The sequence below is a fragment of the Pelophylax lessonae genome (assembly GCF_965119305.1).
Source record: "Pelophylax lessonae genome assembly, chromosome: 3".
Taxonomy (NCBI): domain Eukaryota; kingdom Metazoa; phylum Chordata; class Amphibia; order Anura; family Ranidae; genus Pelophylax; species Pelophylax lessonae.
In genome coordinates, this window is record NC_138770.1 from 575,123,121 (window position 1) to 575,149,600 (window position 26,480).

General features: G+C 44.8%; 1 protein-coding gene across 1 annotated transcript in view; it reads right to left on the reverse strand.

The window, feature by feature from the left end:
* USP34 (ubiquitin specific peptidase 34) overlaps positions 1-26,480 on the reverse strand; it is a 600,284-nt gene that overhangs the window by 399,303 nt on the left and 174,501 nt on the right. Inside the window, exons 25-26 of the mRNA XM_082250967.1 lie at positions 22,478-22,604; positions 22,254-22,401 (exon numbers count right to left, since the gene is read on the reverse strand). Of these exons, the coding sequence (XP_082107093.1) occupies positions 22,254-22,401; positions 22,478-22,604 (275 nt within the window). The remainder of the gene's footprint in view (positions 1-22,253; positions 22,402-22,477; positions 22,605-26,480) is intronic.

The following is a 26,480-nucleotide window of genomic DNA, read 5'->3' on the forward strand; positions in this document are numbered from 1 at the left end:
CCGGTGAAAACGTCCCCCCACCCTGAAACCGGGTGGGGGCGCACCTTCAGGCTGTGTACTCCTTTGCTTCGGGTTTGGCTGGGTTGGTCCCCTTCTTGAACCCTCCTGGAGGAGTCTTGCCTTTCCCGCTAGTACCAGCCGGGCGCCCTTTATGGGCGGTAAAGAAAGGTCCTCGCTTGTTGCGAGGTCCCTTAGCTTTTGCAGCCTGTGGCAAAAAAGTGCTCTTGCCCCCAGTGGCATCCTTAATGATTTCATCTAGGTTGGCTCCAAATAGACGATTCCCCTGAAAGGGGAGATTGGTCAAGGTCTTTTTGGAACCTAGGTCAGCTGACCAGCATTTTAACCACAGCACACGTCTGAGGATCACTGCTAACTTAGATGCATGCCCTAATAGGGGAGTAGTGTCCAAGGCTGCGTCACAGATAAACCGTAGCCCTTGTATGATCTGTTCCATCAAATCAGATGTCTCCTGGGGAATATCTTTTCCCCTAAGATCTTGGCGTACCATTTTCGCCCATTCCGTAAGTGTCTGGGAAACTAGACCAATAACGATTACTGGTCTAAATGCTGACCCTATCAGAGAAAAGATAGTGCGGGACTCTGCTTCTATCTTTCGATCCACCGGATCCTTAAAGGACGAAGTGTCCTCCACTGGAATAACCGTGGCTTTATTCAGCCTGGAAATAGGCGGATCCACGACTGGTGGTACCGTCCATTTCTTAATGATGGATTCCTCAAACGGATAGCGTCTAGCAATACGCTTGGAAATAGTAAAGGTACGTTTAGAATGCTCCCATTCTCCTTTAATCTGATTACCAAAACATTTAGGTACAGGAAAAGCCTTCGCCGTCTTGATGGGCTTATTAGTCCCAAAAGGCCTCTCTGTTTCAGTTGCCTCTGCCGGTAAAGCCTCAAGTTTTAAGGTTTCTTGCACTGCCACAACTAGTGCGTCCACCAATGCTTCTTCCTGAATTATAGCAAGAGAAGAAGCGTCCTCCTCACTGTCTGAGGGGGCTTTACCTGGGATAACAGCCCTTGCAGAGGAACCTGCAACTGCCGTGACCATCTCTGAATCTGAGTCAGAGATGTCAGATGGTATAGGGGTAGGCGGGGGTCGCTTCCTTGACCCCCGTCCCTGACAGGCCGCCTCCACCCGAGCCACCATAGACTCCAAAATTGCTGTAAATGACTCTATACTCTGTGCACCGGCGGGTCCCGAGGCCCCCTCGAGGGAAACAGGTGGGGGAATATGTGTGGAAGGGTCCATAATAACTCCAGTTACTTCATGGATAATATAATTCAAAAGTAAAGAAAAAAACTTTTTTTTTTTTTTTTTCTTTTCTGACCCCCAGCGCCACAAAAAAAGCCCCTTAGTGTTACCTGCTTAGGGATCCCTATCGATCGAGAGAGAGAGAGATAGACCCCCAGGCTCACCACTTGATGCTCAGAGTTAAACTGCAACAGCTTACAGCGCTGTCTTGACAAACAGAAGTCTTTTGGCTGGCTGCCCAGGAAGAAAGGAGGCGGCTCCGCCCCTCTGCACGCCTTCCGGCGCCTCCCCCAAGCTCCACGAGGTGTAGGATCACCTCAAACATGGCCGCCCCCATGCTGGAGACACGAGGCTACGCCAAAATGGCGGCTCGTGCGATCCAGCAAAAAAAATGGCGGCGGCCTAAACTGAATAGCGGTGTGCTGCAGGGCACACAACACTCTCTCTGCATGGGGATATGGTGTGGTTGGCGGTACCGGCCCTGGCGGACCGCGTGGCCGTTCGGGAGGCCTGCTAATAGCTGGAGATCTGATTTGGAAGGCAGTCTACATGTCCGTGGCTTCTGACTGGTAGGTAGCTTATACTTAACCCATAAGATTCCCAGAATGCCACAGATTACATCTTTAAAACATGTATACAATAGATTGTTAGCTCCCAAGCCAAGCCTCCTGGCTTTTGCACACATAAATCACACTCAAAGTAGGAGGATTTGTGACATGTTATAGGATAGAAAGGACTCTTTCTTGCCATACAGAGAGGGGGCCCGCGTTCACCACAACACCCGTCAGGGAAAAAGGGGGAACATACTACTCACCATACCGGAACCAGGCGGGCACCAACTCCTGACAGTACCCCTCTCCACCGGGGCGGGAGGGCTGTCGACCGATACGGACGCCGTGACTCATGGTCTTTGGCGTTTCGGCGAGACGTTTAACTCGCGTGGACAGTCCTTTAATGGGACTTTGTCGCGGCCGACCCAGCGCGGAGCTATGGCCTGCACGCGCTCGTAGGCTGAACTGGGGTGACCACCGGATCTCAACATCCAGCCCGTCGCCCAGTTCAGCTTTCTTGCTTGAAGATCTCACAGGAACACTGGAGAAAAAAGCTGTCTAAAAAAAAATCCTTTAAGAAAAAAATTCTTGCCAGGACCTAAGATCCCAGCAAGGTGTCTAGGTCCTTACTCCTAACTAGACAGAAAATAACTGATTTGCTGAGGCAGAGAGAGAGAGGATATACCCTCTGGGACTGCCCCTAGGGTGTGGCCAGAGCTTTTTAATTTCCTGTCTAGTCCTGCTCCTGCGGAGGTAACATAACCCGAAGGTGGTGTATCACCGAGGACTACGTCTGTCGATGAGCGCTAGAGAAAATGACATACCAAATGAGGCATGTCAGGAGGCCCTAAAGCGGAAGCTCCATTTTTGAGTGGAACTCCGCTTTGATACATCTGGAGAGACCCATGGATGCTTGAAGCCCTAATCAAAAAGGCAAGGCGCATATTGACCTAGATTGACTATAGATCAAGTTTTAAAGGTGAGCAGGTGGTAAGGCTAGTGACGGAGCACTTGGGTGACATCTGGATAAGAAATCACGAAGACATAAGGCTGAGTTATTAACAGCTTAATTTGAATTATAAAGGCATGACTTCTTGTAAATGCATTTAATTGGGACTTGGTTAAAATAAATGCACTTTGCATTACGCACTTTATTAGGGATTGTAAATATAGGACCTATATGAATATTTAATGCAATGTTTCTTTGAGAATATATTTGTGATTGAGAGTATATGTTACAAACCCATATGGTTTATTGGAATTGTTTTTGTGCACCCTGAGTGAAAAAAGTTTGATAATCAAAGCACTGCACTTTAAAATTAAGTTTTATCACTTGCTGCCACACATAGAACGCAGCTTGCTTGGGGGCACACATAGAAAAGGAGGAACCAACAGCTACAGTGGGGGACTTCAGAAGAGCAGGTAAGGGGCCACTCTGTGCAATACCATTGCAAAGAGCAGGTAAGTATAACATGTTTATTTTTTGTATATACTAAAAAAATCTTTCAACGATTTTAAAGGTATCAGGGAAGCACTGGGTGCTGCAAAGGTGGTCTGATACGATTATTAGAATTCTTATGATACAAGAAACAACTTGATTATAGGTCTTGGAATGCAAAGCAGAAGGTGTTTGAAAAGGGAAGGATAAGGTCAATACCTGCTCTTTCAGGGTGCTAAAAGCTAGATTCTGGTCAAGGCCTATTTGCAGAAAGGCCATAATGACTATAGGACTAAAATGACTATGCTCAAGCCAGATCAAGCAAGATTTCCAGGTAAAATACTACATCTTCTTGGAAGTACCTTGTGTTGCTTTTAAGCAAGGTAGGAAACACAGACTTAGAAACCCCTCTAGCCTTTACCACCTGTGTTTCATCAGCCCTGCCATAAAAGTCAGAGACTGAAGCAGGGTGGAAGGATTCTCTTGACGAAGTTCCCTAAACTCCCAGTCCCGGTTCACACTGATGCGGTGCAGGATTCGCAGTAATTCCTGTGCATTTCCCACACCACATCACAATAGTACTCCATTTATAAGAACCGCTGAGAGTGTCAACGTTGACACCCAAAAACGATTTGAAAAACGCAGTGTGATGAAAAAGGTGCATGCATGCATCTTTTTCCTGTGGGTGCAGTGCGATTTGAGCCATGCAAAATGAATGGCCTAAATTCAAAGAATCATAAGACTTGAACAGAAAAGCGGTGCGATTCCTGCCAGAATCACATGCAGTTCCCCGCACCCCATCAGTGTGAACCGGAACTCAAGGATTGGACTTGCGTCTGTTGGAAGAACTTTTAAACTGTAAGGAAGAAAAGATTTTTCAATAGAAAAATGTGTACTTGTGCGCTGCTATATTGTGCTAGAGTGCTATAAGACTACAAAACTTACAAAGCAGATCGCTCACACCTATACACACATTCTAAACGTGTGTCAATGTGCAAAATGGTATTCAAAAGTGGTACCACGCTCCCCAATGCTAATGTGCTAGTATCCCTTTAAATCTATTTGCATAGCAATTTTCAGAATCAGCATATCTTATCAAACCATATACAACATTAACAAAACAAAAAAAAAAACATTGCATCAGTCCCTAAAGTGTTCTCTGGTATGAATTTGCTTACATATGCTCAATCTTTCATAAAAAAAACTGGCTTTTGTTCACATATCCAAAAGACTGCTTCCCTAATGAGCATGAGCTCCCATTCCGGCCATACATTGATCTAAATTCAGCCAGTTCAGCAGAGCCTCAACAAATTTCAATCCATGTATGGGTGGGGAGGTTGTACAGAAGTCGATCTATCGCCATGTCGGATTTTTGCAGATCGATCAGCGCCATCGGCTATAGCGTGCAATGTTCACCCGTGTATTCTTATTGAATGGGAGAATGGGGTTTTTGTTCAACCCTTTAAAGCTGGCCATAGTGAAGTCATATTTTGTTTTTGTTTTTTCTTGCAACCAGAGACAGAACTTTTTCTGGAAACTTTCTGCCTGGGATTTATCCAGGATCACACCCCAGTATTCGAGGCGCAGGGAAGGCTGGAAAGCACATTTTTCGTGTTTACTTTGTCTCATGAAATTAAGGTCTTTGCAGATTCCATAAAAAGCTTTGAAATGTGAAGAAATTTGATGAGGGGATTTTAGGTCCCATAGGGCACCCTGTGGCTATCTCACTGCACTGCACTGCACCAAGGTGAATACCCCATGCAGAATCCAGTGCCCAAAGCAACATCACAGGCCATGGTCACTGGAGCAGGCCAAGCAGGAGGAGTACGTACAGTGTATATACTTGCTGCCTGTGACAATGCTGCAAGCCAACGGTTGCTGCAAAGGGAGAGATACTGTGGCGTGCTGTAAGATTTTTTTATATTATTTTATTTTGAGTGTATATACTCTTAACCACTTAAGCCCCGGAAGATTTTACCCCCATTCCGACCAGGGGGTATTTTGCGATTCGGCACTGCGTGACTTTAACGGACAATTGCGCGGTCGTGCGACGCTGTACCTAAACGAATTTGGCGTCCTTTTTTTCCCACAAACAGAGCTTTCTTTTGGTGGTATTTGATCACCTGTGCGATTTTTTGATCACGCGCTATAAACAAAAAAAAGAGCGTCAATTTTGCAAAAATATCAATATTTTTCACATTTTTTTATATGAAATTCCCCAAAAAAAAAATTTAAAAATCAAAATTTTTTTACTTTTTCGGCCAATTTGTTTTATGCTACCTATGTTTGGTAAAAAAAATCGCAAAAAGCGTATTTTGATTGGTTTGCGCAAAAGTTATCGCGTTTACTAACAAAGGGAAAGATTTCTGTCATTTTTGTTGTTTTTTTTTTAACGTGTAATGGCGGCGATCTGCGTTTTCTTTTGCGGTACTGCGATATTGCGGCGGACAGATCGGACCCTTGACTGACATTTTTGACACTTTTGGGGTTACCAGTGACATTTCTACAGTAATCAGTGCTATATATATGCACTGTTACTGTAAAAATACACTGGTAGTGAAGGGGTTAACTTTATTTGGGAGGGAGGGGCTGTGTGTATCCCTAGGGGCGTGCTTTCTACTGTGATTGGCTGGGGCTTGAGCTGTATGGACACTGATCAACGGATCTACATACTAGATCCGAGTGATCAGTATCCTAACAGCAAGGAGAATGACAGGCAGCTTGTTTACACAAGCTGCCTGACATTCTCCCTCTCCCCCGCCGATCGCCGAGTGACCGGCGGACATCGGGTCCGCCGGTCACACGCGCGGGGGGGTCCGTGACCACGCGGGAGCGGGAGTGCGCCTCCGGGGGCGCGCGCTCGCTCCCTAGACCCTCACAAGCTAGTGACGTAGCCCTACGTCACTTTGCCTGTGAGGGGCTGACTGCCGACGTAGATCGGCGTTAGGCAGTCGGCAAGTGGTTAATAAAGGAATTTAGTTGTTTTTGTGGAATTACACTATATGGCATTTTATTATTGTTTTTTGCCATTTAAAATCATCTGGAGTTCTGTAAAGAGTGGAGAGGAGAGTCAGGCTGGAGGAGCTGGAACCTCTACATGTGTACCAGGCTGGTATTGCCCAATCTAACTTATTGGGCAATTAAAATGGTAAGTGGGTGTCCAGCGGAAGGTGGAGGGCTGCGCGTAGCTATTCACATAGAGCCGATTAAAGGTTTTACAGAACTGTCTGCTTTTCAAGCCTCAGAAGAGGATTAAGCATTGACTTTTTACACTGAAAAGACACTTGGTTGCTTTTTCACTTTCAGTGAGGGATTGAAAGGTGCTGGTGTGCTTTGTTTTTTTTTTTTTTTCTTTTGGCTTGATTTTTATTACACTGTATTAAGTTTTGTCTTTAAGTGAAATTAACCTTACTTTTATTACATCTTAAGATTTTACTGAGGTTTCATGGATGTGGATACACTGCTTCTGTGTAGGCATTAGATCGAGAGGGTTGATTGAAGAATCGGAAGATAAAATACTAAAATATTTAACCTCCTCCCACTATATAAATGGCCATGTGGTAGCACCGTCGTTCTGAGTGGACGTTCACGTACGCCCCTCAGAACGAGCGTCTGCTCGCGGCGCAATTCCGTGAAGGCTGTAATCACAGGACACAGCCAAGACGAGATCGGGATATGGGTGCTGTGATTGGCCCTCCTGATGACGTGACGGATGTGTCCCATCACAGCCTTTACAATGTAAAAAGAGCAGCTTGTCTCTGACTGTTCTCCCCGCTGAGCTCAATGAGAGCTCAGTGTGGGGGAATCTGCAAGATCAGTGACAGCCCTGTATGTAAAGATGATTTTACACACACAGAGCTGTCACAGATCCCCAAGAAACAGTACACTAAGCACCACTGTCACCCCTGTCCCCATACACATCTGTCGGTGTCCCCACAAAACATCTGTACCAGTGCATAAAACCTCTGTCAGTCCCCCATCACATCTGTACCAGTGCACAAAACATCTGCAATAGTGTACCATTGTGACATCAACATCTGTCAGTGTACTAGTGTCGCACAAATAAAAAAAAAAAAAAAAAAAAAAAACAACATTTAAAGTGCTCCCAAGCTCGCCTGTAAAGGTGAATGAACACGTTGGCCCTGTACGCATGCGTAATAATAATTCTAGCACCAGACCACCTGTGTAACTCTAAACTGGTAACCAGTAAAAGCTTATAAAGCGTCGCCTATGGAAGTTTTCAAATGCTGAATTTTGGTGCCATTTCACAAGCGTACGCAATTTTAAAGCATATGTTTGGTATCCATTTACCCAGCACAACGCCATATTTATATTTTACCGAAAATGTGGCTATTCTATTCTCTGTGTGCATCGAAATTTATAAAAAAGGTATTTATGCATTAGTGTGTAAAATTGTGTTCGAAAAATTGCTGCGCAAATACTGTGTGACATAAAAAATTTGCAAAACCAACCATTTTATTCTCCAGGCCCTCTGCTACAAAAATATGTTTGGGGGGTTCTAAGTAATTTTCTAGCAAAAATACAGATTTTACCTGTAAACAAAAAGGGTCAGAAGAAGGCCTGGTCTTAAAAGTGTTTTATGGCTGAAGGTGCTATTTGGATGTTGCGCTTATTTATGTGGCCAGGCTGTAAAAAAAAAAAAAAAGTCTCATACGTGTGGTATCGCCATACCCAGAAGGGGTAGCAGTATGCGTTTTGGGGTGTAGTTGCAAGTATGGCAATGCCATGTGTGAGAATTTTTTTTGTGATATGACATTTTTGTGGGGAAAAAAAACATTTTTGTAAGATCTTACCGTAAAATCTTTTTCTCTGAAGTCCATTGACAGACGCAGCATCCATATTCATTAGCTGAATGGGTTATGCTGCACCCTGCCAGAGAAGTCTAGGCAAGGAAAATTTTAAATGCACACGCCAACGGGATCATCCCCACAGTCATAACCCACACATCCTCTGCTTAGCAAACCAGTGTAGTTAGAAGCAGTGAAGAAAAAAACATCCCCATATCAGAGGGGCGGGTGCTGCGTCCGTCAATGGACTTCAGAGAAAAAGATTTTAAGGTAAGAACTTACAAAAATCGTGTTTTCTCTATCGTCCATTGACAGGTGCAGCCTCCATCTTCATTAGCTGAATGGGACGTCCCAAAGCAGTGTAGGCAGGAGGGATGGGAAGAACGCAACCAGAAAGCAATGTAAACTCCAAAGGCTAAACATAGCCCACCGGGTAACATGAAGCTCAACCAAACAACAAGAGCTTACCCAGGTTAAAAGACCCATAGGAGAAACCAAAAAACATTATCCTACGAAACAGCAGCCTGCAAAACCTTGCGGCCAAAAGAGGCATCAGAAGATGCCAACAAATCCACTTTGTAGAATTTTGTAAAAGTGCACAGACGACCAAGTCGCTGCCATACAAACTTGTACAACAGAGGCCTGATGGCAAAAAGCCCAAGAGGCACTCAGCGCTTTAGTAGAATGCGCCTTCACAGGGAAAGGAGGAACCCGACCCTTGTGAGTGAATAAGCCTGAACAACCATCCGCCTGATCAACCTCTAAATGGTCGCAGAAGACGCAGCCAAACCTTTGCGAGGACCGTCCGTAAGGACAAAGTCAGATTTTCTAAAGGACTCCGTAGCCGTCAGATAAACTCCCATCACCCGAACGACATCCAAAGAGTGCAAGGAAAATTATTTGGGATGCGTCAAGACACAAGGAAGGCAACACAATGTCTTCATTAAGATGAAAATCCGACACCACCTTAGGGAGAAAAGACGGATTAGGTCGGAGACCACTTTATCCCCTGTGGACCACCAAATAAGGCGAACAACAGGACAATGCCGCCAATTTAGATACTCTGCGAGCAGAAGTAATAGCCACTAGGAAGGCAACCTTCTGCGACAAAGAAAGCAGAGAAATCTCCCTAATACTCTCAAAAGGAGGCTTTTAACCTGGCTAGCGGTATCCCCGTGGGTGACTCGGGGTGGATTTTCTATGCTGTTATCGGTATCCCCGAGTCACGCTCGGGGTGGATGGGCAAAGCACGCAGCGGTCTCTTACCTTCTCCTGGCGATCCAGCGATGATCTCCCATTGCTGTGATCGCCAGCCATCTGAGATCCCCGCCGCTCGTCCTTCCTCCATCGGTGTGATGACTTCCTAGTTCCGTTCCCTGCAGCAGCAATGCTGCATGGGAGCGGAACTAAGGAGGGAAATTCAAACATTGAACGTTGCACAAAACACAAACACATATACATTATATATATATATATATATATATATATATATATATATATATATATATATATATATATACACACACACACACACATATATATATATACACATATATACATACACATTACACATATATATATATATATATATATATATATATATATATATAACGCATGAATTATAATCTAATCAATAATATAATTTCATTATATAATATAATATATATATATATTATATTATACATTATATAATAAAATTATATTATTGATTAGATTATAATTCATGCGTTTGTGTTTCAAATTTATCACATCTGGGATGTCTACTAGAGTCTTGTTTTGGTCAGGTTTAAGTCAGTAATTACTAAGAATTGTAGGCCTATAATACATAACGCCAAATTTTCATGAAAAAAATTGTACCGCTTTTGGTACAGAATTCCTGACATAATCATACCGCCAGGGAGGTTAAAGAACAGACAAAACCAGATTGAGATCCCACGGAGGTAACAGAGATCTCCTTGGAGGAGCCAGATGACGCACCCCCTGAATAAAAGTGCGTATCAAGCCATTAGTAGCCAACGTCCGTAAATAGCCAAGGCCGACACCCGACCCTTGATAGTGCCCAACTCCAGGTGCTGCTCAACCCCTTTTTGGGCCAAAACCCTAACTATAGAAAACAAGCTAGGGTGCAGCTGCAGCGATTCACAACATGAAATGTACAATTTCCACGTACAATGATAGATCTTCCTAGATGTCGACTTCCTGGCCTTCAAGAGGGTGGGAATCACAGAGTCAGAACGGCCTCTATCCTTCAACACCTTGCTTTCAACAGCCAAGCCGTTAAAGCCAGCGACAGTAAAGCAGGATGGAATATCGGTCCCTGAGACAGATCTTCCCGCAGAAGCAGTCTCAATGGAGGATCCACGACCATTTTTACCAGGTCTGAGTACTAAGACCGCCGAGGCCAGTCTGGTGCCACCAGAACGACCGGAATGCCTTCCAGCGCCACCCGGCGAAGAAACCTCGGCAGGAGTACGAGCAGAGGAAACGCATAAAGCAGCCGATACTGGCTCCAAGGAGCCACCAGAGTGTCTGTGGCGTCGGGCAGAGGATCCCGAGACCTGGCCAAAAATCTCCAGACTTTTCTGTTGAGGCGAGACGCAAACAGATCCACCTCTGGAGTCCCCCACCGGGCACACAGGAGGTGAAACCTCCGGATGAAGAGACCATTCCCCTTGATCCAACACCTGACAACTCAGGTAATCCGCTTGCCAATTCTTCACACCAGGGATGCGGACTGCGGAAAGAGCTGGAACATTGGCTTCCACCCAAACCCGAATCTCTGCCACCTCCGTGGTCGCCAGGGCACTCTTGGTGCCCCCTTGAAGATTGATGTAAGCCATAGCTATGGCATTGTCTGACTGTATGCGAACTGAAGAACCATGTAGCTGGCTCGTCCAGTGGAACAGGCAAAGCTTGATCGCTCTTAGCTCCAGAATATGGGTCGGCAAGTTAGACTCTTCCGACGCCCATGTCCCCTGAGCACAGAGCTTCCCCAGCACTCCACCCCAGCCTGATAGACTGGAGTGGTGACCACCGTCCAAAACACCAAGAAAGAAAGAAAGAAAAAAAAAAAAAAAAAAAAAAAGCGCCACTGAGTGTAGCATAAAATTTATTAGCATGACATAAATGTAGACTCACATGGGGATGCTTTTTTCCATGGCTCCCGGATCTCTTCCTGCGCACAGTATGTCCGCCTCCCGGCCGACCAGCGGCCGGGTGATGACGATGACAGAAGGGCCGATAGGGGAGCTGGTACAAGCAGAGGCAGCGGTGAACCGCAAGCCTTCCCGGATAAGACGTAACGCGTATCGGAGCATGCGTATAGAGCTCCTTCCTCAGACGAATTAAAAAACTCTGCATATCACTGGGCATATGCGGACCAGCGGCAGAAGTGGCAACAAAGTATGTCAGGGGGCGGGACAATCGGCATCAGGAAGTGTTCCAGTGCCATGGTAATTACAGACATAGTATATAAAAACACATTGTTGGTATATTTCCATAAAAATTCATTATTATTCAAAGAGAACATGGTTAATATTGAATTATTGCTCTGCTCTGCATATCACTGGGCATATGAGGACCAGCGGCGAAAGTGGCAACAAAGGATGTCAGGGGGTGGTGCAATCGGCATCAGGAAGGTGGTTTAATTGTTCAAGCTGTGTGTCTTTTATTGACCCTGCTGTGTAATTCAATTTATTTACTATATGGCGTTTTCCATTCATGCACATTATATATATATATATATATATATATATATATATATATATATATATATATATATATATATATATATATATATTTAAGCTAAATGATGTTATTTTCATTTTTATTTATTTATTATATATATATATATATATATATATATATATATATATATATATACACACACACACACACAGATATACATATATACACATACATATATACAATTTCTTTTTCACTTATATTTTTCATTAAATTTATCCCCAATTTATATAATGGAATTCCTAAATACTGTAAAGCAGGAGTTCCCAAACTGTGGGTCGGGACACACTGGTGGGTCGTGAGCTGCGTTTGAGTGGGTCGCGCTGAGCCGGAAATCACTGAGATCACAATCGCTTATATGCCAGGGGTTTCTGACCCCTCACTTAGAACATCTGGCAAGTGTATTCAATATTAAATTGAAAAGTAGTAAATTGATATTTTTAATTTAACATGCCCCTCCCTTTAAAATATGTATTATTATTATTTGCATTTATATAGCGCCAACAAATTCTGTAGCGCTTTACAATAGTCAATTACAAGCAAGTGGGTCCCGAAAAATAACTGTATTCAGAAGTGGGTCTCGGCCCAAAAAAGTTTGGGAAGCCCTGCTGTAGAGTCTTGTAAATATAGCATTTTGGACCAATTATATTGAGTTTTTCCTGTATCCCTTTTTATCCCCATGGACAAATTTGTACATACCCATTACCATAGACTATGTGCCTCCTTTCGGAAATTAGAAAGAACCATACATTCCGCCAACACCCATTGGTGGGACAGGTTCTTTCTAGAACAATATTTGTCTTTACACATTACCCCTAGGGGACTCAGGGTTTTTGAAACAATGCTCGCTTCTTGATATTTCCCATACCAAGGAGTGGCATGCGATTTCTGAATTCTGCACCAGTAAATGGATGCAGATTATTATTAAACAGAGGCAATTAAAATATGAACAAATGGTTCATCAGGTACAAATCCTCAGCCAGGAAATTATGGAATTGGCCCCCACATTGCCTTACAGATGGTTACACACTCTAAAACAGAACACAAAAAGGAAGGAGGATTTTCTAATTTGCACCAAAGTGGGTAAATTCCGGAGAGATCTGGATGATTACAAAAGCAATATTGTGTTTTCATGGAACCAAAGATTGGCTAGTCCCACCTCTTCATCATTGCCCCCTTCCCTCCCCCCCCCCCCCCCCATGTCTATACAGTCTTTTCCTTCCCAGTGTAACATGTCTAGGAATAGGACAGAAGGAACAGGCCCTATCTGTCAAAGACCACAACATCCATCCACTAAATTATCAAATTCAGTTCCACAAAATAATAGGACTAATACTGCAGTTAATGCCAACCCACAAAAACATACATGTAATAAGAATAAAAAGAAACCTAAAAATAAACGCATAAAAAGGAATCATCAACATAATAGTCAAACTAACCACTCGCACCACAATGGGAAAACAAATAAGAATATGGGCAATGATATATCTGACCCATCTACTTGTGCCAACCCCATGTCCGGTAACAAGGTACCCTCCCCCTCTAAGAGCTGTGACCCTATCACCAATAGCACAGACTCCAGTATCCCCCCGGTATCAGTCTGTGTACAGGATAATAATTCCAAGGTAACTCAACTCTGCTCAGAGACTGAGAGTCTCGTATCTCAACCCTTAATCCAGATACATTATCCTCAGCTGAACCCAACATATATCTTAACATTTCACCCACTGATGATATATCTATCCATGATACTGCGGTCTCTTTTTTAGAGTCAAGTCGCCTCCAAAACCAGCCCCGAAAAAGAAAATACAGCGCAGAGGCCACAGGGGAAGGGGAGGCACACAAACCCTCAGTTAAGGAAGGCACGACTTCTACCATAAAAATATACAACTTGTCTTCGTCTGTACTTTCAGCTGAAGACACCTCTATACTTAGTCGTGGCCTTACTTTCGCTCCATCAACCAAACCGAATCCATTTTCATAGTTTAAAGATCTTAACAAATTTATACGGAATCTTACATTGAAAAGGCACTTCTCCATACAATCATCAAAAAATAACCATAATCAGGATACCACAGATAGTCATGATTACCGCCCACAGTCTTCAAATAGTGATACAGACATAGCACTTGCCATGTTGGAGGAACTCTACATAGAAGGTTCAACATCATGGGATAGTAAGGATATGTCTGGAGATGAGGCGGTTTTATTTACCCAACATCTCATGAGCTCCCTTCCTATCAAGCGTACACATCTCCAACCCAAATCACAGTTTTAGCCCACATACTCAAAAGGCCCATGTATAGAAATATATCATAGGTAAAGGGGGCGCTGGTGATCTTAATTTATGTATCACGTATTATAAAAAAATTTATAAGTGATTTAAAGTGCAATAGATGTGATTAAAAAAATGCTACAAGTGTAAAAATTGTAGATATTAAACTACTATTAGTGCAACAAGCAAAAGAAAAGTGCATACCAGTGCAAATTCAATAAAAAGTGCCCGTGCTTCTCAAAGTAAATAAATCCACAAAGATGTGGATCAGTGAATACACCAATGAATAAATATATAAAAATCACATAAAAATATATATAGAAATATATGAAAATATATAAAATATAAAAATATATATATAAATATATTATAAATGTGCTCCAAGTAGTGTCTCTAAAAATCCAGGCAATATCATGCAATCAAAATTGTGCTTGGTGAATTCTTATTTTTTCCATTCACAGTGCTCCAGGTGCTGGGGTGTGACAACCGTGGCCTCTTACCAGCTAGCAGCAGGTCATAAAGACCCCCAACGCCTGTGATCCCTTTATGGGTGGATCAAACCTCTCCTCGATTGCTTGGATCTCTTGCTCCTATAATATTCGAGTTGGACCATATAGTCCCCCCATATATATATAAAGATATAGAAGAAAAAAATAGCCTCCAATAGTGAAATACTGTTTTATTCTCAAAAAAGCATATACTAAAGGGTGACAATTAGCCTCTTACTATTTGTTGTGCCCTCCTGGCACTGGGCAATTCGGCAGTACAAAATCGTATTGGGTCTTAGGAAGATATTCTCCGGGGATCTGCAGCACCCTATATCTCCTTTCCCCCTCCTTTGTATTGCGGCGGTGGGTGAGTGTCCCAGCCTCTGCTACGAATGCCTCTGTATGTTACTTCCGGGTTAGCAATGACCACAATGCATTTCGCTTATTGAGCGTCATCAGGCGTCATCTCTTTTCTTTCCATTGCCATGTATAGAAATGTTCTACTGCATTGTCTATTCGGAATTTTTGGAGATGTGCCAGAATGCGCATAGAACCAATAAACGTGGTAATAATTTGACCAGAGCTGAGAATAAGGCACTAAAAAACCTTATGTCAAACCCCCACATTATTATTAAATCTGCGGATAATGGTGGAAGCATTGTTGTCGAGGACAAGGTGGATTACATTAATGAGGCAAATAGGTTACTCTCAGATAATAAAACTTATGTCAAATTGAGGAAAGATCCATTATTGGAGTACACTAGGGAAGCTACTATTATAACAAATACGGCCCACAAGAATAATATTTCCAAATCAGAAATGTCGTTCATCATCAGAGAGTACTTCTACACACCCTACTTTTACCATCTCCCTAAGGTGCATAAGTGTATCTCCAACCCTCCTGGTAGACCCATTGTGGCTGCCATGGATAGTGTCACCAGTGGCTTCTCACAATATGTAGATGTGTTTCTACAGCCCATAGTGCAGGATGTACCTTCCCACATTCAGGATGGTATCCACCTACTGGAATTGCTTGCCCCGTATTCCTGGGATTCCACATACCTTTGGGTGTCTCTGGATGTGCAATCATTCTACACATTCATACCACATCCAGTAGGTATGAGGGCATTGGAATTTTTTCTTAGTAAGGACACCACAATCAATCCCCGACAGGCAGACTTTATTATGGAAGCTACATCGTTTTGCCTTACACACAACTATTTTATGTTCAATGAAGAGTATTACTTACAAATTAATGGCACAGCTATGGGGGCTAATTTTGCCCCATCGTATGCCAATCTTATGATGGGGCATTGGGAAACTCGTTACATCTTGAGCAATAACCCTTACACTTCACATATAGTCTTCTTCGGTCATTATATAGACGACATACTTATTTGGGATGGGGAGGCCTCTGCAGTCGATGAGTTTGTAACTCATTGCAATAATAATGATATGGGCCTCAGTTTCACTTCCGTAGAAGATAAGGACCATTTAGCCTTTTTGGACTTGGACTTATACCATGAGAATCCGAAAGTGCTAGCTAAAAATCACACCAAGCCGACAGCTGGAAATTCCCTGTTACATTATAAAAGTTGCCATCATCCGCGCTAGCTTAACAATATTCCCAAAAGACAATTTTGCAGATTGAGACACAATTGCATTAAAACCTCTGATTATGAGGAACAGGGAGAAGCCTTGAAGAATACGTTTTTAGAAAAAGGCTATCCCCTGGACCTCATTGACGTGCCTATTCGTTACACATGGTCAGAAAGGCTTCACTGTCAAGGGGACCAGGTATGGGATCAATAAATTCCATACCTGCTCCTCCGATTTTGTGGTCTACTGTTTGGTGTTCCCATGTGGTCTACATTATGTAGGCAGAACTATACGGGCGTTGCGGGCACGTTTTGGTCAGCATAGACGTTATATACAAGAGGGTAAGGACATACATAGTGTCCCGAGACACTTTCTCCACCATCATGCCAAGTCCACCCATGGCTTACGTGTATGGGTGATTGAATCTATCCAAAAGGGTCTCCCTGCAGCAGAGAGGCTTAAGCGGCTCTGTCAAAGAGAAACATATTGGATATATGCCCTGGACGTTCTCTCACTCGGGGGACTTAACGAAGAATTGGATGTTAATATCATTCTGTAAGACTTAGTCAGCCACATATGAGCGTTCGTGATCGCAATTCCATTTCATTAATTTATTAATATTCATTCGTGTATTGTCTACCGTTATGTGATTATTACATATGTTTATATGTGTGTGTATTGTTTGTACACATTTTTCTACATATGTGTGCGTATAATATATATATATATATATATATATATATATATATATATATATATATATATATATATATACACACACACACACACACACACACACACACACACACACACACATATATACATGCATACATATACACACACATTTTTTCTTTATATATGTAATTTATCATTATTTATTTTATATTTATATATTATTTATATATTATTTTTATATTTTCTTTATATAATTTTATATATCCATCAGCAATTTATACATTCTATTGTGCATTTTTATGTATGCGACACCCCACACATGATTAGTATGTGTGTGGTCTTTTAGTTTCTCTTTTTTACATATCAGCAATAATTCAATATTAACCATGTTCTCTTTTAATAATAATGAATTTTTATGGAAATATACCAGCAATATGTTTTTATATACTATGTCTAATTACCATGGCACTGGAACACTTCCTGATACCGATTGTACTGCCCCCTGACATCCTTTGTTGCCACTTCCGCCGCTGGTCCGCATATGCCCAGTGATATGCAGAGTTTTTTAATTCGTCGAGGAAGGAGCTCTATACGCATGCTCCAAAACGCGTTACGTCATATCCGGGAAGGCTTGCGGTTCACCGCTGCCTCTGCTTGATCCAGCTCCCCTATCGGCCCTTCCTGTCATCATCATCAACCGGTTGCTGGTCTGCTGGAAGGCGGACATACTGTGCGCAGGAAGAGATCCAGGAGCCATGGAAAAAAAGCATCCCCATGTGAGTCTACATTTATGTCATGCTAATAAATTTTATGCTACACTCAGCGGCGCCTGTTTTTTCTTTCTGTTTGCCAGCGGGATTCTCGCTTTTGCCTGCCAGAGCTGCTCTGAGTGTTAACATTAGTAACATCACATCATACGCTTCAGAAGTCCCTGACCTTCCCAGCTGACTGCCGTTTTCCTACATTTTGGGGTTCTTTCTCCTTGGTACAAGCGCCCAACATATCGCCTTGTCCTGTCACCGTCCAAAACACCGGCAGGAAGGACTTGCCATGGCACAGAACAAGTGACTGGATCCACCAAGAGAGCCGACTTCGTGAGATGACTCAAAACATGTTCTGGTCCAATGACTGAGGATCTCTGTTCGATTTTGAAGGAATCTCTTTCTGCAGCTGTCTCGTGTGAGACTGAGCAAACGGGACCGCTTCGATGATCGAGACCATCAGACCCAGGGTCCTCATACAAGCCCGCAAGGAGGACTGATCGGCCTCCATCAGCAATTGGACCAACCTTTGCAACTTCTGAAGCTTGTCCAAGGGAAGGAAGACCCTCACCAGAGCAGATTCGAGGACCAGCCCCAGATAGGTGACCCGCACAGACGGAGTTAAGGCAGATTTGGTGACATTGATCGTCCACCCGAGATCCTGAAGGGTCCGAATGGTGATGGAGATGTTTTCCAAAAGTTCCAAAAGGGAAACTGCTCACAACAGGCGATCGTCCAGATACCCCGCAATGGAGATACCTCGTAGATGCAACAAGGCCTGCACATGGGGCTAGGACCTTGGTAAAAACTCTGGGAGCTGAGGGGGGACCAAAGGGTAACACTACAAATTGAAAGTGCTCCTTGTCTGATGTCCCTCGAATATGGGGACGTGGAGATACACATCTTTGAGATTGATGGAAGCCAGGAAATCCCCCTGATTCAAAGATGCCACCACCGACCAAATGAACTCCATTCGGAATTTCTGCACCCGCACAAAGCAGTTCGGAGCCTTGAGGTCCAGGATTGGACACACCTTGCCCTCCTTTCTGGGCACGGTGAACAGGTTTGAATAGAAACCTTGAGAGCGTTCCTGTGGGGAAACTGGCAAAATCACCCCTTGTGTCGGGAGATCCCCCACAGCTTCCTGCAGATCCTTCAAACGCTCCGGAGACAAGTGAAGATTTGACTGAAAAAGCCTGTCCCCTACCTGGGACCAGAATTCAAATCTTTTACCCGGAACAAACCAGTTTGCGAACCCATTCGTCCTGAATGAAGGAAGTCCAGGGTTTCTGAAAGAAGTGCAGACGTCCCCACACCCCTAAGACGGGTGAGGGCACCCCTTCATGCTGAAGAGGACTTGTCTGCAGCACCGGACTTACCGGCCTTGGACTTGCCACAGGGTTTCTTAGCACCTCCAGGAATTCTGAACGGCTTACCATTTTCTTGCGCCCCGGAGGCACGAAAAAAGTTTATGAGCAGAAAAGGAGGGACCCCGCTTAGGACGGGGTGCCTTACCCTTGGAGGATTGAGAAAGAAGAGTACTCTTCCCACCAGTCAGGCCCTTGATCAACTCATCCAATGAGTCGCCAAACAACATGTCTCCCAGAAAGGAGAGATCAGCGAAGGCTTTTTTAGAAGCTTGGTCAGCCGACCAGCTCTTCAACCAGACCATGCGTTATAAAACAATGCCCACAGCCAAGACCCTGGCCACCAGGGGAGCCACATCCATAGACGCATTCACACACGAACACTAGAGCCTGGATCACCTGGTCCAACAGTTCCAGCTGTTCCGGGGGAACAGTCTCTGGGTGCAAAGACTCCCGCAAACCCCTAATCCATTTCGTTACTGTCTGTGAGACTAGCATAGACACAAAAAACACGTGAAGATGGAGGGAAAGGGATTCCACTGGCCTGCCCACTGGATCCGTAAAAAACTGGGGGATCCTCCACAGGCACAAGAGCAGATTTGTTTAATCTGGAAACAGGATGGTCAACTTAAGGTGGTACTGTCCACCGGTTGGAAACCTTTCCAGCAAAAGGAAACCGGCGTTTAAAGCGTTTTGGCACCAACACGTGCTTAACGCGCCACCATTGGTCATTCACAATATCATGAAAAGTGTCAGGACAAGGGAAAACCTTGCCAGCTTTCTGAGACTTCTGGGAGCCGAAAGCCACTCGCGTCCCTGCCGGCGTGGGCTCATCAGCCAATTTTAAAGTATCCCGCACTGAAATAATCAGGGCTTCCACCAAAGCGCGTTCCTGTTCTGCAACTGAAGAAGGCAGTCACCATCTGACTGCGAGGACAGCGACCCCTCAGAAAGGGGAGCACCCGGGGCAACCACATCAGCCTCTGAATCAGAGGACCCCTCCACAGATGGAGAAGGCAGCGGCCGTTTACGGCTATCAAACTTTTTTATGACTAAATCAAATTTAGTCGCCAGGCTTTCCAGGGCAGCTGAAATCGTGGCCAGTGACTGCGATCTGGAGTCGCACAGAGTGGGTCTGAGGGTAAAATTCCAGTTTGGGACTCCATATAGCAAATTGCAAAAAACTGAGTACTGTAGCTTTAAGAACGCCAATCGCTGTATCCACCACCGATCGCAGTGGTCTGCAGGGAGCCCCTTTAAACCAAACTGAAAGCAGAAAGTGCAAGGATATGCCCTCAGGGACCCTCAATACTTTACCACCTCAGACACACAGCCTCCTGAATCTTCCACAGCATGGAGAGAGAAGCAGGAAGTGACCTCGGCTTAGCAGCAGAAAATGATCACACAGGAAGTGATGTCCCCTGATAGGGATATACTGCCAAATATAGCACCCAGGGCTACACAAAGATGGATGCCCATACAAAACATAGGAAGCTGCAGGGAAAATGGCTGGCCCATACAAGTCTATGGGGAAAAAAATTCAATAGCCCACACCTAAGATGGCGGCGCACACAACGCACCATGCGGCTAGGGACCAACACATGAAGGTATCAGGAACCACAACATGGATCAGCAAGCCCAAGCCCAAGGTACCATGTCAGCCCCCTCCCCAAGCTTCAGAGAACTCCAGACACACAGCACAGACAGGGAAAGGGAAGGACACAAAGACCGGGCAGACCAGGGGGATCTCTTGGGAGGCACAAAGCCCATTATCCTAAGGGGAGGGCCCACATCCCCCCAAGGCCAGCAGGGGCAAGGGGGCACAGTTACTCATCATACCATGGACCGGGTGGGCTACGCTCCGGGCAGACTGCCTCCCACCCAAAGTGGGGGTGCTGCCAGCCAAGGGGTATGCTGCGACTCAGGGCGTTCCAGGTCATTGCGTCCCGACGAGGCATCCGTTCGTAGGCTCATCCCCCTCTGGTTAAGGGGGCACCATCGTGGCTAGGCCTAGGTCGGAACTATAACCGGCTCACACTCGTAGGTCAGACTGACGGGGGGGAACATAAGGATTTAGATTATCCAGTACGAAGCCCCAGCTGGCATCGTTGCATGTAGATCACCAGGAGATTCTTCCCTGAACACTAGCTAACGAGTAAAGAGAAACAAAAGAAAATATTCTGAAAAGAATGAAAAAAAAAAAAAAACCTGAGACCGGAGTCCCAGCAGGAAAACTAGGTCTACTCCTTCTCTAGGCAGAAAAACTGATGTGCTGGGGTTGTGCAGTGGATGTTTATGCCTGAAGGGACAGCCCCCTGGGCGTGTGTATTCAAATTTTCCTGCCTAGACTACTCCTGATGGAAGGCGCATAAACTCACTCCGCTCATGGAGATGAGCCTGCGTCTGTTGATGGACAATAGAGAAGTAAATATTTTTTTATTCTGTTCCCTGCTGCTGCCCCTAAAAAGGTTGCTGGCCAACTACTACCAATATTCCTGATATGTGCCTGCTGTACTACTATGTACTTGTATGAAAAATTAGCCAGGTTTCTTAGTATTGCTTCTTTTGTGTGAAATCCCTGGTGTTCCTGCCAGTCCCTCTGCTTTCCTAATAAAAACTGACCGCACCAAGCAGGAGAGCACAGCATGGTCAGTTCCCTAGCTATGCTAAAAACTCAGTATGTTCTCCAATGAACAGACTTGTCCTAAACACGTCCCCCCTGCACGGCCTTTTACTGGGGAGTTAAGTGTACTGTTGCTTCTCCTTCCTCCAGTTCTTTTGCAGCTGAGAAAGGGAGTGTGATCACTTATAAGAAGAAAAAAAAAAGTGGGGGAAAAAAGTTTTATTTTTTTTTATATCTATACACAAATGTTTTGCCTTTCATTTCCATTTTAAACTGAATGGGTTATTTTACAATGTGATCATTTACAATCACTTTAATCTTTGGCACATCCACTATTTAACTGAGCACCGCATTTTTGAGGCCATTAAGGTGTGCCACATGTTTCCCTATAACTGTAGTACCAAGAAGAGTTGTGTCAGATTCTGGGGCAACCTGCGATAAGCTTCTAAAAATCACGATAGAGATAGATATATATATATCTCTATGTACATATACATATTTCCATTAACAAGACTGTAGAATTTTTGTCTTGAAAGGTCATTGGCTTGAAACAAACGTGAATATTTGCTTTATTTTTTCACAGTAACATGGGGGCTCAATACCTCGAACAGCAACCTACACTATAACACAAAGAATAGCATTATCATTCCTCACCAGGAAAATCACCTTTACGGCTGCTCTGTCCAAACTCTTGAAGCTGAGGCTGTTGATTTAGCTGATCTTTCTGTAAATTTTCATACCAGTGAGTGACTTCTGCCCGCAGGTCAGCTACCTGGTCACTTGGATACATTTCTATGGTCATCTAACAAGGGACAAGAAAAATTAGCTATGGGAAAAGGCAAATACATTCTGTATAATAGAGGTGGTAGTATCCAGACCTTATCAGGAAGCCCTGCAGGTTGGCAAACAATTCTAAGAGGCAATGATTGCTTGTCATTCAGTGCTTTCAGGTGGCTGCTGATACCAGTTCCTTCAATCTGCCATTGCCTTAGATGATAGGCAAACCTAGGTAAGAAACAAAATGGGGTGGTTACAATAACATACTGGGAATACAAACCCAAGGTAACAAAAAAACAAAGAAAGAGCAAATTTCAGTTTTTGAGCTAATAACATTCCTTCTTTTTACAATAAAATCCATGAGCGCAGTAAAAAATGAGATTTTTGTACTAACCGTCAAATCCATTTCTGAGTTCATTGATGGACGCAGCTCTCCATTATTCAGAACCACAGGTTATATTGCCAACTACAGGAGTAGGACACTAGGCAAAAAAAAAGACTTGGCTACGCCTATTGGCAGTCTGAGGTGGAATACACCCCCCTCTCTGCTATAGGCCCTCAGTTTAGTAACAAGCAGTGTTAGAATTATTAAAGCTCGATGGGTGATGTGTACGTCCATGAACTCAGAGAAATGGATTTTACCCAAGTACAAAAATCTAATTTTCTCTTTCATTCATCGACTAACACAGCTCTTCATTATTCAAAACCACAGGGACGTCCCCAAGCAATGCCAAACATGAGGGGTGGAACAACAAAAATCCCAAGGCTAAACAACAGCCAACTAGGTAAACGGGCTCAACAAAAAAACAACTGGAGCCCAACCTGAACAATGCACCCCCAAAGAAGTAACAGACCCTCTAACGAGCAGCCTGCAAAACTTTGTGGTCAAAGGAAGCATCTGCAGATGCAAAAACATCCACTTTGTAAACTTAGTGTGCACCAAGTGGTGGACTTGCAAACCTGTGCCACTGACAACTGATCACGGAAGGCACAGGAAGCTCTAAGCACCTGAGTAGAGTGCGCCATTACAGGGAAAGGAGGAACCTGACCCCGGATAGAATTGGCTGAGTCACTGTTTGTCTGAACCATGTGGAAATGGTCACAGAAGAAGCCAACAGCTCTTTTCTTGGCCCGCCCGTGATCACAAACAGTGAGAGTCTGACCTCCAAAAAGACTCAGTGGCTGCCAAATACACCTGAATCGCCCAAACCACATCCAGGGCATGCAAAGCAAATTCTTTAGGATGTTTGGGCCTAGGACAAAGGGAAGGCAACACAATGTCTTCATTCAAATGGAAATAAGAGACTACCTTAGGAAGGAACTATGAACATGGGTGAAGAACCACCTTATCTTTGTGGACCACCAAGTAAGGGGCACGATAAGATAACTACGCCAGCTCAGAACCTGCGAGCCACCAAAAAGGCCACCTTCTGGGACAGCGTAAGGAGGGGAATCTCCCAAATATTTTCAAAGTGAGACTTCTGGAGAACTGATAGCACCAAGTTCAGATCCCATGACGGAAATGGGACTGCACCAGTGGAGTCCAATGTGGAACCCCTTGAATAAAAAGGTACGCACCAAGGAGTGTGTGGCCAGGGGTCACCGAAAGAAGACCGCCAAGGTCGACACCTGGCCCTAGATGGTACTCAAGGCCAATTTCTGCTCAACACCTCATTGAAGAAAGGTCAAAATCTGAGCCACCGAGAAAGAACGAGGGTGAAAACCGATCACTTTACACCACAAAATGAATGCTTTCCTCCGAACGATGGTAGATCTTCCTAGAGGTAAACTTCCTAGCCTTCAGCAGCATCAGAATCACCAACCCAGGCAAACCGCTATCCTTCAACACCTGGCTTTCAAGAGCCAGGCTGTCAAAGCCAGTGACTGTAAAGCAGGATGGAAGATCGACCCTTGGGACAGTAGATTTTCCCTGAGAGGCAGTCTCCAAGAGAGGTCGACGACAAAAATCGCCCCAAGTCAGTGGACCAAGACCTGTGAGGCCAGTCTAGGGCCACTAGAATGACCAGATCCTGCGCAAAAGCAGCGGCAGAAGTTTGAGATGATGAAATGCGTAAATCAGATGATACTGGCCCTACAGGTCCGCCAGAGGACCCAATGACCTTGCCACAAACCTCAGTACCTTTGTTGAGCCGGGATGCCCCATATCCACCTCGGGGGTGCCCCACCGGAGACATATCTAATGAAACCCATCTGGATGAAGAGACTTGGTCCAACGCCTGCCTACTGAGATAGTCTGCCTGCCAGTTTTCCACTCCTAGAATGAGTACAGCGGAGAGGGCCGGAACGAAGCGTTCTGCCCTCCAGAGGATGCCTCCTCCTTCCAGGGCTGCCAACACAATCTGTGTTCCACCCTGGTGATTGACACAGGCCACTGCGTGGCATTTTCCGACTGGATCCATAACGGGAGCCTCCGGAGTTGATCCAGCCAGTGATGCAGGCACAGCCTGATTGCCCAAAGTTCCAAGAAATTGATCGGTAGTCTGGACTCTTCCAGCATCTAACAGCCCTGAGCGGAGCTCAGTCCTAGGACACCTCCCCACCCAGGTAGGCCGGCATCCATGGTGACCACTGTCCAATACAGGGGGAGAAAGTATTTGCCCTGCTGAAGAGCTCAAGAGTGAAAGCCACAAGACCAGGGACCCACTGGTTTCCCAGCTCAGCTGATTCGGATTGTCCAGAGACCTATGACACTTGTCCCACTTTACTAGAAACTCCCGTTGAAGGAACCTTGTATGGAACTGTGCAAACTGAACCGCCTCGAAGGTAGACACCATCAGGCCCAGCACTCGCATGCAATTCCAGACGGAGGACCACCTCCTGGACAGGAATAGATGAATCGCAGCACTCAACTTCTGGAATTTGTCCAGAGGAAGGAACACTGTTTAGAGCTGTATCCAGAGTCAGACCCAGATAATCCAATTTATGGATGGAATCAGAGCGGACTTCTGGTAGTTTAGAAGCCAACCAAACTTTCGAGGTCTGTATAGTAATCTCTACGTCGTCCATCAGGGCAGCAGATGACTCAAAAAGAGGTCATCCAGTTAGCTAAGAACCACAATTCCCCATCAACGTAACAACGCCAGAACCGGGGCCAACACTTTTGTGAAGACCCGAGGAGTAGAGGGGAGACCAAAGCCACAAATTGATAATGCTGCAAAAACAAAAGGAAGTGCTGGTGTCGGGCACATATTGGAATGTGCAGCTAAGCATCCTTGATGTGGATAGAAGAACGAAAGTCCCCCTAATAAGATGCCACCACCGTGCGAATGGACTTTATTCTGAACTTCTGTACCCACACAAAGCAGTTCAGGGCCTTGAGGTCCAGAATTGGCCGTATCTTGCTCTCCTCCTTTGGGAACATGAACAGGTTTGAATAAAAACTCAAACTGTTCTGATACTGGAAGCAGGACAATAACACCCTGAAGCAAAAGGTCTTGCACCGCCCCAAAGCAAGCTTGAAATCAGTCTGGGGACAGACGCACATTGGAAAGGAAGAACCTTTCTGGTGGGCAAGAATGAAACTATCTTGTAACTGGACAGTATCACTTTGTGCACCCATTTCTTGTTTACCAAGAAGGTCTACGCACAAAAAAAAAAAAAAAAAAAACACCCCCGCAAATTCGTCCCCCCACTCCAGGCACGGGTGAGGGCAGACCTTCTGGGCTGAAGGAGCCTTGTCCGCGAGTCTAGAGAATGCTGCTCCTGTCTTTCCAGACCAGGGCTGCTTGGGACCTCCCGAGGAGGACTTGAAAGGTTCTAAACCCTTTTCAGTGGGCCCTGAGGGACGAAAAAACTTCTTGTGAGCCAAGACTGGCTACGTCTGCGACGAGGTTCTTTCCCCTTCCCAGACTGTGGAAGAAAGGTACCCCCCCCCCCTTTGAGACTCCTAATGATGTCACCCAGGATTAGCCCCAAACAAACGATCGCCTTAAATGGGTAAATCAGTCCGAGCTTTTTTAGAAGTCTCATCCGCAGACCAACACTTAAGCCACAATACACGCCTAAGCACCACTGCAGAAAGATAGCTTAGAAATCAGGGAAGCCGCATCCAAAGAGGCATCGCAAACAACCTGCAGCCCCTGG